Source organism: Tamandua tetradactyla, chromosome 5 (genome assembly GCF_023851605.1).
Source record: "Tamandua tetradactyla isolate mTamTet1 chromosome 5, mTamTet1.pri, whole genome shotgun sequence".
Classification (NCBI taxonomy): domain Eukaryota; kingdom Metazoa; phylum Chordata; class Mammalia; order Pilosa; family Myrmecophagidae; genus Tamandua; species Tamandua tetradactyla.
In genome coordinates this window covers 141,272,252-141,288,408 of record NC_135331.1, presented here as the reverse complement: position 1 = coordinate 141,288,408, position 16,157 = coordinate 141,272,252, and the positions used below count along the sequence as shown (strand labels likewise).

The window sequence follows — 16,157 nt, the reverse complement described above, 5'->3', positions numbered from 1 at the left end:
AAAATAAACTCTTTTTCCATACTTCATAATTCAGTTTAACCCAGCTCTCTTTGTTTAAATGTGAAATATAGCATACATCATGAAAAATATTTTTAAAACACTTATAAAGAATAATAAAATAAATATATATATAATCATCTATTGATTAAGAAATAGAACATTGCTCCTTTTAGAAACCCTCTAGTGCCCTGTCCTTTCTTGAATCTTTTTACCTCCTTTCTCACAAATGTAACCTTTATTCTGACTTCTGTGATATTCATTATCTTGGTTGTTTTTTTTAAATACAGTTTTGCTATCTACATAAGTATAACTGAATGATCTTGCGTGTTTTTAATCTGCTGACCTTTTAATGCTGCTTGGAAAGAGAAGTCCATCTCCCTCAGGATAGAAAGTTTAGAGAGCTCATGTACTCCCACCTCGTTCTCCAGCCCAAAACACTCAAGTTTCCCAGAATTCACTTCCCTTTCCCAAGCAGACGTCTGTGACCGAATTCCAGCTTACTCTTTTAAGATTCTCAGGCTGAGCATGACAAATTTCGTGTGGATCCCAGTGCACTGTATGGATGTTCTGAAGATGCCAGCTCTGGGTCTAGGCTAAGGTGTATGAAGAGTAGGTGGACAGCCGTGTTGCATGATTTCAAGGCATCAGACCCATCCTGCTATCTCAAAATATGTTTCAAAAATCAAGTAATGCCTAAGTGCTATAATTTACAGCTTTATTTCTTCACCTTAAGGCTGTATTTTGACAACAAACAACTCTGCTTTTCTCTGCTTTATCAACTATGTACACTTTTTTTTTTACATGAGCAGGCATCTGGTATCGAACCTGCGTCTCTGGCATGGCAAGTGAGAACTCTGCCACTGAGCCACTGTGGCCTGCCCTCAACCATGTACCCTTTAATGTAAATACTATATTATACTGATTTCTGGGATCACATTTTCAGCAAGGATAAAGTAAGGCCATTGGAACAGAAGGAGTCACTGATGGGACCTCTTGGAGACCTGTACTTGATGACTGAATAACCAAACTAGGTAGAAGAGAGCAGTTATTTAAATATAATATGCATGTCAGCAAGGAGGGGCACATTGTGTTTCAGCTCTGCATGGTGGTGATGTTTGATTGCATACGCTGGCTTCCTGATGGAGGTGGCACAATACTAAGTTTACTTTCCAAGTTTCTCCTGGAGTTTTGCCGTGAAAGGTCACCTGTAATCCATGGAGAAGGTCAGTGTGTGAAATCGTGTTGAAAGGAAATAATTGGAAAAAGAGTATGCTAACACTTCCGAGAGCCCGATCCAGAAAATATCTACTCTTGTTACCATCCTGAGCTATTGCAAAGCAAAGCAGAACAACAAAAACCCACCAGCGTTCTGGTTTACAAGGCTGCCAAAAGCAGATACCATAAAATAGGTCGGCTTTTAACCTTGGAAATTTATTAGCCTACAAGTTTACAGTTTCAAGGCTGAGAGAAACGTCCATCTCAAGGCATCATCACGTGATGATTTCTCTCCGAAGACCTACTGGCGGTGATTCTGAGCTCCTCTGTCACATTGCAAGACATATGGTGGCATCTGCTTGTCTCTCCTTTCTCTTCTGGGTTTTGTTGCTTCCAGCTTCTTGCTTTTATGCCTTTCTCTCTCTTTGACTGAATTTCATTCTCTTATAAAGAATTGCAGTATGATAATTAAGACCCACCCTGAATAAGGTGGGTCATAACTTAAGATCCTACTCACCAAAATATCCTACCTACAATGGATCCACATCCACAGGAATCTATTAACTTTAAGAATATATTTTTCTGTGGTACATACAGCCTCAAACCATCACAACCAGTGTGGCATTTTTATTAGCAAGAGGTGCCTAGGAACTTTAGAAAAGGACTGTTCCAGCAACATGGGGTCCATAACACTGCCAGACTTTGACTTAATTTAGAGTTGGAGATAAATTGGTAATGTCTGTATCCAATCCCCAAAACAGTCCTCTTGAGTGAACATCACTGAAGTTGGAGCTTGATTTGTCTTAAAAGCTTCCACGTAGACCTGCCTTAAACTCTTTGGTGGTTTGAAGTGGTATTTACCCCCAGAAAAATATTTTCTTAAATTTAATCCATTCTTATGGGTGTGACTCCATTGTAAATAAGGCCTTTTTAAATATATATATATATATATTCTTATTGATAAATTTTCACACACATGCATTCCATACATGATGTACAATCAGTGGCTCGCAATATCATCACATAGTTGTATATTCATCATCATGACTACTTTTTAGAACATCTGCATCACTCCATAAAAAGAAAAAAACCTTATATATACCATACCCCTCCTTCTCATTGATCACTAGTATTTCCATCTACCCAACTATTTTACACTTCCCCCCCATTATTTATTTATTTTTTATCCATATTTTTGTACGCGTCTGTCCATATACTAGATAAAAGGAGCAAAAGTCACAAAGTTTTCACAATCTCACAGTCTCATTTAAAAGTTATATCTTGATACAATCACCTTCAAGAATCAAGGCTACTGGAACACAGCTCAACAGTTTCAGATACTTCTTTCCAACCACTCCGATTAAAAAGGGGTATCAATATAATGCATAAGAATAACCTCCAGGATAACTTCTCGACTCTGTTTGAAATCTCTCAACCACTGAAACTTTATTTTGTCTCATTTCTCTCTTCCCCCTTTTGGTCAAGAAGACTTTCTTAATCTTTTGATGCTGGGACCTGGCTCATCTCAGGATTTCTGTTGCCAGGGAGATTTACACCCCTGGGAGTCATGTCCCATGTAGGAGAGAGGGCAGTGAGTTCACCTGCCAAGTCGGCTAAGAGAGAGAGGCCACATCTGAGCAACAAAAGAGATACTCTGGAGGTGACTCTTTTTTTTTTTTTTTAACATGGGCAGGCACCGGGAATCGAACCCGGGTCCTCGGGCGTGGCGGTGGAGGTGACTCTTAAACCAAATTTTAAGTAGGATTAGCCTATACTTTGCAGGAATAAGTTTCATAGGGATGAACCCCAAGATCAAGGGCTTGGCCTATTAATTTGGTTGTCCCCACTGCTTGTGAAAATATCAGAAAGTCCCCAAATGGGGAAGTTGAATATTTTCTCCTTTCTCCCCAGTCCCTCAAGGGGGCCATGCAAATACTTCTTTATTCACTGTCCAAATTACACTGGGATATATTGGCGCATCACACTAACCTGGACAAATCAACAAAATCTCATGCCTATTCAAGATTCCATGTACTTATGCTGTACAACTAAATTGACCATACAAGTTAAATAGGAAAATGCACTGCCCAAAATACAAATTTTGTACCAAATAAACATCTCTCCCTTTGGTCTCACACATGAACTCGAAGTTTTAAAATATGAATGATATCATCCTTTACCCTGTATTCTGATTTACCTTAGTTCTACCCAGATTAGTCTGATCATTTTTTCAACTTTTAAACAATTCCTATATGGGATACTTCTGACTTTCATAACTTCAGAGCTCTAACTCTGAGTCTCAGGTGTCACATAAATACCCGAAGTTTCTGGGAATGACCAGGTTATAAACAAAAAGATCAATATCTCTCAAAATTTAGAAATAACAGTAACAGCTCCTGAGTATATGTGACTGCTATAAGAGTTTACAATATAGGACCCTTTACAATAGACTCCAACCTGGAAACCCATGTTGTAAATAGGGCTTTCTAATGAGACTATTTCAGTTAAGGTATGAGCCACCTCATTCAGGATGGATCTTAATCCTATTACTGGAGTCCTTTATAAATGGAAAGAAATCAGACATGAGAGAGAAAGCCACAGGAAGCAAGAAGTCGAAATGGAACCTGGAAAAAACAAGGAGATGCCACCATGTGGCTTGCCATATGACAATCTAAGAACCAAGGGTCACCAGCAGCCATCCATAGAATGCTGCAGTCTTGGGGAGAACGGATTGCCTTGATGATGCCTTGATTTGGATATTTTTCTGGCCTCAAAACCATAAACAAGTAAATTCCCATTGTTAAAGCTGAACCATTTCATGGCATTTACATAAGAGCCTAGAAAACGAAAGCAAACTGTTTTCTTAAACTCTGCTCCTACAGGTAATGAGAGTTGGCATAAAGGACAAGCTAAATGTGTGAAAGAGACAATCACAATGATTTGTGTGGGTGAGCTGACAGAACAATAAATTCCTCTATGTTCCTCAGAAGGCTTGGTTTATTGAACAGGTAAAACCTAAAAATTCTAGTTTTGGATAATCCAGAAGACTGGGCGCCTCTATGGGCCTGTTTTTATATAGTGGTTCCCAATCTTGACTGAATTGGAATCACCAAGGGAACTTTAAAAAATACAAATGATGTGTCCCACACCAGGGAGTCCTGTTTAATTAGTGTGAAAGACAGCCTGGGTGATGGGATTGTAAAAGCTGACCTAGGTGATTCTGATGTGTGGTCAGGGTTGGAAACCACAGAATTGGCCCCATTTTTGGATGAGGGGTAGGAGACAAGAGTATGCTCCCAAGCACTGTGAAACTGTTTTGCTTGCAGTAACTCATTTAATCCTCTTTTTACAAACCCTGTGAATTACATATTATTAACCCCGTTTGAGAGACAAGAAAACTGAGGCTTAGAGTAATTAGATAGCTTGCCCCAGATGCAGAGCTAGTAATGTTACAACTAGGATTTGAACTAGACCAGAACCATACTGACTGGGATAAAACTCAGAACACGATACTTCCAGAATATTCCAAGTATTACCTGGATCCAATACATCTGGACACATCTGATAACAGCCCCACACTTCATCTTCAGGATCAACATGCTCCATGTTTAAAAGAACTTTTGTGAGTGGTTATTCTCTGCTCATACCAATTAAAATATATAATTGGAATTAGATATCTGAAAGAAGGATGTTAAACTAATTTATACTGTTGTTTGTCATGAAGTTTCTCCAGGCTGTGGGAAAACTGATCTATCTATGCATTTTTAATGGTCATTAAAATCCCTAAATCTGGGTATCCCAAAACTTAAGTTGAATTTACAGCCCAGATACGAAGATCTGGAATAAGAAGATACCACTCATTTTCAGGTCTCCCTGTCCTCATCTGTAGAACATGGAAATTGTGCCTCCTTCTCAAGGTCATGCGCATGTGAAAATGCTTTTAAAAAGATAAAGCTCTCTAGCAAAACAAAATAAAGAATACAGAAAAATAAAAGAAAAAAGATAAAAGCTCTCTACAGATATATTCTGTAATGTGTTTGCCATATTTACTGTGGAAAATCATAGAGACTCTGTGATTTGAGTAACTATGGAGGGTGGGGAAATAAAATGTCTTTTCTTAATTAAGAACTGGGTGTCGAATGGTAAAGAATACATTGCAATCTGCAGAGTCATTTAAGTCTTTATAAGGATCTAATCCCTAGAGAGGCTCATGCAATTGCCTTAATATGATTAACAATGCAAATAAAACTTGTTTCAAAAGGAATTCTCATGATTCTGATTGTGTAAGAAATTTATTTTTCTTAGTTTTTTTTTCCTTCTAATACCCATAAAGCATTCTCATCTATTTTGAGCTTTAAGCCAACAGAACTGTTGAATTCTTAGATAACCTAAAAGGAATGCTTTTTCTTACATACAAAGAACAGCACGTTTTCATATACAGAAAAAAAAAGGATTTAAGAAATAATCTTCAAATTAGATTACAATTATAATGATGAAAAAACAGATTTTGTTTAATCAATATTACCTACTGTAACAGTAAATAGCCACAAACGGGCAACATATGATTTTATGGAAAACAGTGAAACTTTATACTACTATTTTAGCAAAATTTTCACGGAATTTGGTTAACAAAAGAAGAGATGGTAGTGCAGACTTTCATTAACAAAGCTTGGAGATCTAAAATGGGTTACTTAACATATCATTGCTTAAATTATGACAGTTGTAATTGGACATATAGCATCTAAATAATGAAAATCAAACTTGCCTTTAGAATTATATAATATGCTAATAAATAGTGTGAAAGAGGAAGGGATGGAGATATGGTCCATGGAACATGAACAGTAGTTCACATTTCTTTACAACAGTTTTGAAACATCTACATGGACCTAATCTAGCACATTTTTTCTATCCAAAGTTTAACAAATAATCATCACTGTAAAACAACTGATTTTATTTCTGTTTCAAATGACATTTTCATCGGTATGAATTTATTTCTTGAGAATAATTTCCTCATAATAATGTTATAAGAAAAATTATTTTCCTTGTCATAAGAGAACAAATGCTTCAACAACTTTTTCAGTTAATTTAATGCAGTGAAATAGGGCTCTCCGGTCACTTTCTCTAGGAACAGGTATTATTTTCCCAGTGCAATAGCTTCATTTTTAATTATGCAACATCAGACCTCAATCCTCTGTCCAGAGTAATCAATGCTTGAGAAATATCCAAATATTTGGCATTCTGAAATCCATGTAGTACAGCATTTTAAACTCTCTTATAATAGAAAGCAGTCAAAGCATGGTAAGAAATAAGTAAGAAATAATAAATTCAGAAATAAACACTGATAGTAACATGAAATAAATATGGTTTTGGCATTTAATTTTAGCCAATAAAAGCAAGATAGAACATTATAAGGGACATGGATCAGAATTTATTCTTTCCTTAGATAACATTAGGATTGCTAAATAGAAATCTCTCACGTATCTGAACTAATTTAAGTGTTATTATTCTCTGATTCCTGCCCCAGGGAGTTGCAAAACTACTTCTTGTTTTATGAAATACTCTATTTGGAAGTCTGAAAAGGTTTTTAACAATCGTCGTTTAAGTTAGCTGTGAAATCGCCGATTTGCATTTTCGGAGTCTGGGCTTGATGTGAGATGAAGCGTGAGTCGTGATCTGCAGTGTGAAATAATTTCATGGTCATTTTTCAGCCTCTGTCATGTTGCACAAGCATTAATTTAAGAAACCACATTTTACTTCTAATCAGGAAAAAAAAATCTAATTTTTACGAGAAAATAAATTTGCCTTTGGATGACTCTCTTTCCTGTGATCTGTGTAGGATTTGCGCTCCAGCTTCTTCTGTCTTAACCGGTTTAAAATATCAAAGCCCTGCAATTTTCTGAAGAATTGTGCAGGGCTCTGAGGTAGAGCTGCCGCAGCCTCCACCACCTCCATAGCCCTCTCTCCCGCCGAACCCTCCTACACATGCCCTGAGGCATCTTTCAACAACAGTATCAGATTTGCTTGTGGTACTGAAGTGAATGTTCTCATGGGCTGTCACCTTGATTTTATTAAAGGTGTTGGGGCTAAAGCATTAACTAAGGTTGAAAAAGCTCATACAAAGGTTCTGAAATGTTTGGAATTTATAATCACCAATCTTTTTCAGCCTTTTATCAATTGTTTTCACATGGAGCATATCTACACTTAATCAGAAGTTTTAGTGCACTTAGCATTCCATTTTTGTGCCCCTGGTGATTAGGTTTTACCCAAGCCAGCTAAATTTAGGATCTTTTTGAGTCACTTCAGGTGGAACTTTGCCTGGCTTATTCTGGTGGGGATCAAGAATTTTCGGGAAATAAAATCTGAATATAGAAAGTGTTCCCATTTGATCCTAGTCCCCGTGATTTGAAATCAGCAGATTAGAAACAAATTTTATTAAATATGTATTGACTTTCCAGGCTTTGGTAATAGAAACATATCTTAGTCTTGCTTTAGTGCTTTCTCTTAATATTCGCACAAAGTTTTAAAAATAGTTTTAGTTTTATATATATGTATATGCAATTTATGCACAGATGATATGTAAGCCAGTGTATGATTTCAGAATATGAACTTTCTTGTTTGCACACTGCACCTATTCCCTACCCTCCTTTTTCTTAAAGGAAATATCTCTTGGAGGTTGAACAACTTAGAAGAAATGTGTAATTTTTACCACATAGATTCTGAGTCGCTGAGCTAAGTGCAAAATTTAATTAAGTTGCAGGAGCGATCTAGTGCCCACGTGAAGAGGTCCCGGTGTGCTGATAGGTGGGTAAAGCAAAACAAGTGTATGTTGCAGGGCCCTTGTGCAAAGCAGCTGGATTGTGTGTGGTCTGGCGGACATTTTTGTCATCCTGTTTGCGAACCAGTTCAGGATCTGTTTCTGTTGGCACTTTCCTCCTGTTGTGAATATATTAGTACATTTCTCAGAGTCTCTATAGACCAGAAAAGCTGGTAATTTAAGCCCCGTAGCTATGATAGACAGTCTTCTTCCATCAGTTCAAGCACGGGTGGTGTGATTTCTCGGAAAGGAAGAGATGATGCCTCTAAAGCAGAAGAGACAATACCTGTCCAGAGTTAGCCGTGGATTCTGATCTAACTTTTAATAAGTGCCATGAATTTTCAAGAGTACTTTGTCTCTGGCCTGGAAATGTTATGGGATAAACCTGACTTGTACGTATGTTCTTCAGCTGATTTCTAAGCTTGAAAATGCGATGGAAGCATGAAGTTTTTCTTAGGCCACAGAACTTCACATTGTTATGACAGTCATATTTGCACCTTCCTTATGCGCTGTTTCTCATTCTCTCCCCTCTACTTTATGCTCTTGGTAAAGCCATTGGAAGATTTCATTTCCACCCCATTGTACTGTGCTCATTAATGTGCAGTTATATGGAAAGATTCCAGTTAATATATAAACTCATATTTGTACATAGATAACTATTTTCCTCAGCCATAAGAAAAAGAAAAGAAAAGAATATACAAACCATAGATATTCAAATGTTCGCAAAGACATTTCAAATGCATTTAATATAAATTCAAATTTTCTTTTAAATGAGCTAAAGTTTCCTTTTATATTTTTTACAATTAATTATTTGGAAAACCCCAAAATCCTGGGAATAAGTGAATGATCAACTACTCCTTCTCTTTAAAAAATTCTTTTTGTAGGTAAAGAAATTTTGCATCTTAATTTATTTTGTGCAAATGATCTATACATGTAGTGACATTATCTTTTGTGTTTTCAAGACCTAATGACAACAGTGAAAACATATTACGTGGCCAAATTTTTTATTTTTCCAAAATGCTGGAGTAAAAGCATCATATAACATTCAGGTGTCAATCCTGGTGGTTCTTTGTGTGTTCATTTATGTGAAATTCTGCACTCATTGAAATTAACTATCCACCTGACACTATAAAACAGTACAACTACGACATAAGCCATTCACGCTGGCCACATCTGCAAATATTTTTCCCCCAAATTTGTAGTCCCATTAATGAAGACGTGATGGTTTCTCTGTGACCTTTTGTGTGCTCCAAATCCTAAGAGACGAGCTGCTTCTTTTCCTAACCCTACTGAACCCCATATGTTCCCATTCACACTGAGCATCCCCTATCTCACAATACTCCCTGCTTACCGTTTAAGGGAAGGCTGCCCCCTTCCCCAGATTCAGGACTGAAAATGAAGCGTAAATCTTACGGGCTAATAAGCGCGGCAGTTACTTCAATAAAATGTTACTTAAAAGTCAATAGGCTGCACATGTTAAAGACATTAGAGCTGTTAACAGACTGTTGTAAAGAAAGCAGAATCTTTAATAACCTGCATGCAAGATTGAACCGCTCCATTTCCAGCCCAGGTCAAGTTTAACTCTAGCACTGAGTCACTGCTCTACTGGTCTGAAGCCCTCTGGCGTTCCCAGAATTAACAATCCAACAATACTGGAGCCAGGTCTCTGGAAAAGTCTTAAAACCAGAGCTCTGCCCAGAGAGTTTTCTCTTGTCTCTTTCTTCAGATGAGACAGTCAAACAGCTGCTTGCTGGGCATCTGACCCAACGTCCAGATCTAATGCCTGGATCCCTGTGCCTTCACCCGGAGAGGCACGAGGCACAGAACTGAAGGAAATGAGACCTATTAACTGCCGTCTTCAGGGGAAACAGGTCCAAATACAAAGGACATCCTTAATGTGCACTTCCCAGAGAAGGTTAATACGTAGGGAATATATGGCAACAGCAAAAGAACAACTGGGCACAATTAGTGCTAAGCATTTTATGCCACTTTTCTACTGAAGGAAAGCAAGGCACTGGTTATTTTGTCTAAAAAAGTTTTTTTCATCTTGCCCAAAACAAGAGTCTTTAAAAAAAAAGGAAAAAAACCCAGCATCTTTGAGAGAAAAACAATCCCACAGATATAGGAAAAATGAAACATAATGATAAAACTCATAGAACATCCTCTTATTTGGAGAATGGCCTTTTTGATGTTTCTGGACTTTATTTTGTGTGTACTTTCCTAGATGGAGAAAGGCATAAAAAAGAAACAAATTTTCTTTCTAGTTCACATAACTTTTAAATTTGACAAATGAACTCAAAGTTGTTGTCTATTATTAAAAGAGTGAAAACATTAAATGCTCTATTTATAAATTTAAACTTATTAATATCCTTTCCCCATTGATAATTCATCTCGTATCTTTATCAGTATTTTAATTCAGAAAGAACCTACTGTTCTTCCAAACTGTGAATTCAAAGAAAGTAGCCTTGAGCTAAAGCTTGAGAATGCCATAGATCTAAATTTCCAATAATTTAGCCAGAGAGAGAAAAGTGGTAAATCAGAGACCAGATAATAACAGAGAATTATAATAAAAAGAGTATGAAAAATTTTAAAACATGTTTTAACCTTGAAAGTACCCATAATCTCACCATTCATGTTACCTATTTTCTTTTTTCATATACAGTAGAAACTTATTTTACAAGAACTCAACACATGGAAACTCAGACATACATGATTAACAATTGAAATATAAGCAGAAAGAGAGAATTAAGATTTTTAGCAATTATGTCTAGATTAATTTTGTTTACTTTTGCTACTAGAGTGTTTATTTGCCTTATTTATTAAAATGTGTGGTAGGTATGCCCATTTAGGAAATACTTATTACAATGTGACATCACTAGCTGGTGTGATGGTGGCTCAGTGGCAGAATTCTTGCCTGCCATGCTGGAGACCTGGGTTCAATTCCCGGTGCCTGCCCTTGCCAAAAAAAAAAGAAGTGGCCTTGCTATTATGCACAATTTCCGACTTCCACAAAGGGTCTCAGAATGTATTGTTTGCAAAAAATCAAGTCCTACTGTATTCTATTTCAGTCTTTGCTCATAGACATACCACTGTCACAGTAAACCTAACATTTTGTACTTGCATTTTTTCACTTAAACTTTTAACAAAATTACCTTTCCATGTCCTTTATTATCTTTATTATGACCATTTATAATATTCCACAGAATTCAGATATTCTAAATGTAACCAGTATCTAAGTGTTGATATGAATTTTTATGATAATTTATTCGAAGTACCTATTCTAAGACTGGCTTTACGGATGGTAATGCTAGGTGTAGATAAATGGTTGCAAGAGAAAGTCCACAAGGGAAGAGTGGCTGAGTTGTTTCTCCAGACAGTTCCTCCCAAACCACCGAGAAATTCTGAGGAGGGAGTGTGGGAGGCAGAAGATTGTTGGATAAAGTAAGAAGGAATTAGTAATAAATGATAAGGCAATGTAGCAAAAAAGGGGGCGTAAAAGATAAAACATGAGGAGTTTCCCACAGTCCCCCAAAGTTAGGATTGGGGGCCGGGAGTAGAGAAGAGAAACCAGCAAACAACAACAACAAAAACTATGATAAGCAAAGAACTTTGGCAACCAACTTAGGAAATAGTGCCAGTTATAGCAGTAAGAGATGAGGAGGTCCTGGAAATTTCACAGATAAAACAACTCTATGCAATGGCTAGGACAAAATCCAAAAAAGCATTCAGGAAGTTGAATAAGAGAAGGAAACTGCAAGGCTAGCTCTCTCTGTGGGTATTTAAGTACTGATTTAGTTGTCTAAATCTTTTGCTCTTATTTCATGAGTAAGTACAATTATTTTGTTCCACTTCTATCTTTAACATAGAGTATGGTCAATGACAACTTCTTGACTATTTAATTTCACCTCAGCTATCACATGAGACTGGTAGCTTGAAGCTCTCTATTGGTATATGTGTGGGCTAATGAGGCATTGGAAAGCATGATATACGTGTAATGTGCAGTGTAAAATATTTAACACCTCTCTTGAGAAAGAAAATCTTAATTGTCCACCTGAAACTGTCTCCCTTGCCAATTAATTCTGGTTTAGGAGACTGACACTGAGAGTTCAATCAAACCAAGCATACGCCTATGAAAAGTTTAGACAGGTGAGGGAGTGAACCCCCACAACAGAATTATAAGGTCTTTTGGAGGAATTACTGCCTACAACAGACCAGCCAACCTGCTTCTGTGCTTTGCAGGTAATATTTTCATAAAAGAGTTTTTTTTTTTTTTGCACAGTTTGCCTGGTAAGAACATTTAGAGAGTAATGAGTAGCTACTGAAGCTAACCAGGGACATTTTTCTATCCAGGGAATTTTCATTATGCTCAACATTTGGAAATTTCAGCTAAAGATAATTGCAGGTAAGTGTCTCCCAACAGATGTATTCATTCTCCATTGTAGTTTCTTAAATGGTACTTGTACACAAAAGACCTCCTTCCTGTATACTTCAACTCTCCAGGGTACCACTACATGAAATTATTCAGCAGCTAAGTTTGCTTTGTATCACTTGACTGGGTAAGGACACAGAGAAAGCTGCTCCCCAGAGCACTGAAAGCTGCAAATCTTTTTTGCCTAAATGTTTAACAGCCACATTCATCACAATCTAATAACAAGGCCGCCCACAGACAACATAGCTCACTTGTTTTCACCCTCCTGTTAAGAATTTACCAGGTAGAGCAACTCAGGTCATAATGTTGATCCGATGTTTCAACTAACAATGCACTGGGTTGGGCTATAATGGGTCTTAATGTTCAACATATTGGACTTGTCTGACACACCCTTTTTTTCTTATAGTTTGGAACCATCTACAGTTGCAAAGTTCTTGCTAAGTATTTACCTTTTTGAATAGCATAAAACTTAATTATGCTACAACCAGTTTAATAACCACAATGATGTCTCACACTTGAAAAGCATTTCAGAAATTATAAGGCATTTTAGTACTTTATGCATTAGTTCATTTATTCCTTAGTATAATTCACTGGAGTGGGCATTATTCTTAGTCTAGAGATAAGGAAACTGATCATTAGAAATGTCTTATTTGCTTCTTTTCTTTATAATTGTATAACAGAGCTGGGCATAGAATTTATTCCTTTAACCTTCAAACCCGTGGTGAGGTTCTTAAGTTCATATATGTATTTTGTTTTTGGGTTTGCTTTCTTTTCTTAGAGAAAGAAATGGTGCTAGGCTTGAAACAAATCCCTTTACATATATCATCACACTTAAGCATTAAATTATTGAATTTAACTTCTAAATAACTTATAGAAGACCTTAAGTTATTTAACTTTAAGGAAGGTAGACTAGAGCAATCCTTCATCACAGGGATTAATATCAATAGAGGAAAAATGGGGTTCAACAGAGGGATTGGTCAGCCATAAAAGCCAAGAAAAGGAGGCTTACGAAGGTACACTGGGCCAGTTTCCGTTTAAGCACCATCCAGGGGAAAGGAGTTGCCGGTTCAGGATGTGACTTAGCCGGTCCTAAGAAAAAAATTACCCTTGTTTGGGAGTTATCAGGGTTTCTGGCTACCAAACATCTGATTTAGAAAACAAATTCCATGCTTTCTAATTCCATGGACCCGAAGCCTCTTCTGATGACAATGTGCCTTCCCTCTAAGATGCCCGCCGGGAGACAGCACATTAATAAAGCTGCTGTAAGTGCTTGTAGATTTCATAAAATAAAAACTTAGTGTCCTATTTATACACCCATCTCTATGAGTTCTGTGAATGTGTGTATGCTTCTGAAAGTTGATCTACTATCATGGGTCTAAGGTTACAAACTTGAGAGTTACCGTCTAGACTGTGATAAAGTCACTGTATTAGTCAGAGTTCTCCAGAGACTCATTATCGAAAGGATATATATATATATCTCCATATATAATAGGGTCTATTATAGGGCGCAATTGTAGGAACTGGCAAATCTGAATTCCATAAGGAAAGCCACAAGTTGAGACTTCTGATGAAAGTTTTGATGAATCCTTAGGAAAAGCTGTCCGGCTGCAGTAAAGATAGAAATTCTTCTGACTGCTGAAATCATCAGTTCACCATTTAAGGCTTTTGACTGATTGGATGAGCCTTCCCTCATTGCCGAAGGCAATCTCCTTAATTGATTTTTTTTTTTTTTTTTTTTTTTTTTTTTTATTTTTTTTAAAGGAAAGACAGAGAGAAGGAAGGAAGGATAGAAGGAAGGAAGGAAGGAAGAAAGGGAAACATTTTTAAACATTTTCTTGTTTTATTGTATTCTGTTTCTCCGTTTTTGTTACATGGGCTGGGGCCGGGAATCGAACCGAGGTCCTCCGGCATAGCAGGCAAGCACTTTGCCCGCTGAGCCACCGCGGCCCGCCCTCCTTAATTGATTTTAAATATCACCAGACATAGATGCAAACAACTGACTGATGATTTAAGTCTATGAAACACCCTCACAGGAGCAATCAAGCCAATGCTTGCATGCCCAAGTAGCTGGACACCATAACCTAACCAAGCTGACACATGAGCTTAATCTTCACAGTCACTAAGGGAAATGCCACACCTTGCTGTCCCAGGTGTATTTTCTTTTTAATCTCAACACTGAAAAAAGTATTTTGTCTGTGACAATATAACCTACTTCCATAGAAGACTGAAATTTATTTAAGGCCATACAAAATTAAAATGCTTTCAAGATCCTTATGAAAAAGTATGTATATATACATTATCATGTCCATTTTACAGATGTGGAAAAGGAATCCCAGAGAGATGAGATGACGTATTAAATGCTATTCAGTTAATCAATATCAGAGCCAAAAGTAAACTTCAAGTCTCCTCCCTGTGTAAGGTGTACATATTCTCCAAGGAAAAATAAGTTGCTTTAAGCATTTGAGAACACAGATGGATTTCATTTAACTCTTTACATTTCCCTTTTATTTGCCTATCATTTCATACAAAATCAACATCTACACATTTTTCCATACTCCTTCCCACTTCTCCAATTTTAATCTCTTATCCTTCTCCCGACATCTCACCTTCACCTTAGCAGGGACCCATGCTTTAGAGATACTCTGAGCTTTTAATATGTTAATGTTAATCACGCATCTCCAAGAATGACCTAGGATGCATTATCCCCAAATTTATTTGATAAATCTTTTATACAGAGCATCTCATTATCCTGTGAATACAAATTTCAGAACTACTGCACCCGAATGTCATGCTGGATACTGTTTCCTTTTTTCTTTTGACATTCCATTCTATAGCCTTCAGGGGTCACATGCAGTAGGGGTAATGGAGAGAGTTGAAAGATAACAAGGGTGGTGAGTGGAGAAAGTTAACAGAGTCATTTAACACGCCTGCCTGTAGAACTAACCAACTAAAGCGCTATAGTATTTCGTCACAATGGTCCAGAGAGGATTCATTAATTAGTGTTTTAAAAACAGATCATGTGGGAAGGTACCATGTGAATGTGGTAATCATCAGCACCATTTACAAGCACGTCAGTAATATGTGGTGATGGCATGTTGATTCTGATTGTGAACAGTTGTTGCTTTTGATAAAGCTGTGAACTTTGAATCATTAAATGTGCTTGCTTTGTGGTTTTGAAACCCCATAGCAGATGTTATGCAGTAAAGTTATATCTCACAAGTGTTCCTGGAGCCCAAAGCTAAGAAAGAAAACCATCAAAGAGGCCAGAGCACAAGACAAACACGTTTTGACAGAGACTGTCCCACGAGAGTTGCCATTTAGAAGTGATATGATAGGCTAGTTTCATTGTCCCATTTCTCTTTCCTGTTAAAGTGTACTTTGCCAGGTCAGCTTGCAGTATATTTAACTTCATAGAGGACTGTCATCTTTAATAAATTTCCATTAAATTTTATTCATTCTAAACATGCAGCACACACAAAAATTTTTGATGATCAAATACATTCCCAAATGATTCTTCACTCTTTAAAATGGATAGAGCAATTTGAGAATAATTTATGAAAATGGATAATCCTTTGAAAAATCCCCCTGAGATGTTGTCTGCCCACTCCCACTTGCCAACTATTAATGTTGTTTCACAGACTTATCTTTCATGCCAAAAAGGGGGAGGAAGTGGGGAAAAGAGACAAATCACAGACATAT

General features: G+C 37.0%; 1 protein-coding gene across 2 annotated transcripts in view; it reads right to left on the bottom strand.

The window, feature by feature from the left end:
* LOC143682780 (uncharacterized) overlaps positions 1–426 on the bottom strand; it is a 34,953-nt gene extending 34,527 nt beyond the window's left edge. The window contains exon 1 of one of the 2 annotated variants that reach the window (XR_013175275.1): positions 344–426. Coding sequence is in view for 1 of the 2 variants with exons in the window: in XM_077159266.1 (XP_077015381.1) it covers positions 344–374 (31 nt within the window). In the remaining variant the exon portion in view is untranslated. The remainder of the gene's footprint in view (positions 1–343) is intronic. The other variant, XM_077159266.1, reaches the window with a different exon arrangement.
* Positions 427–16,157: the final 15,731 nt, after the last annotated feature.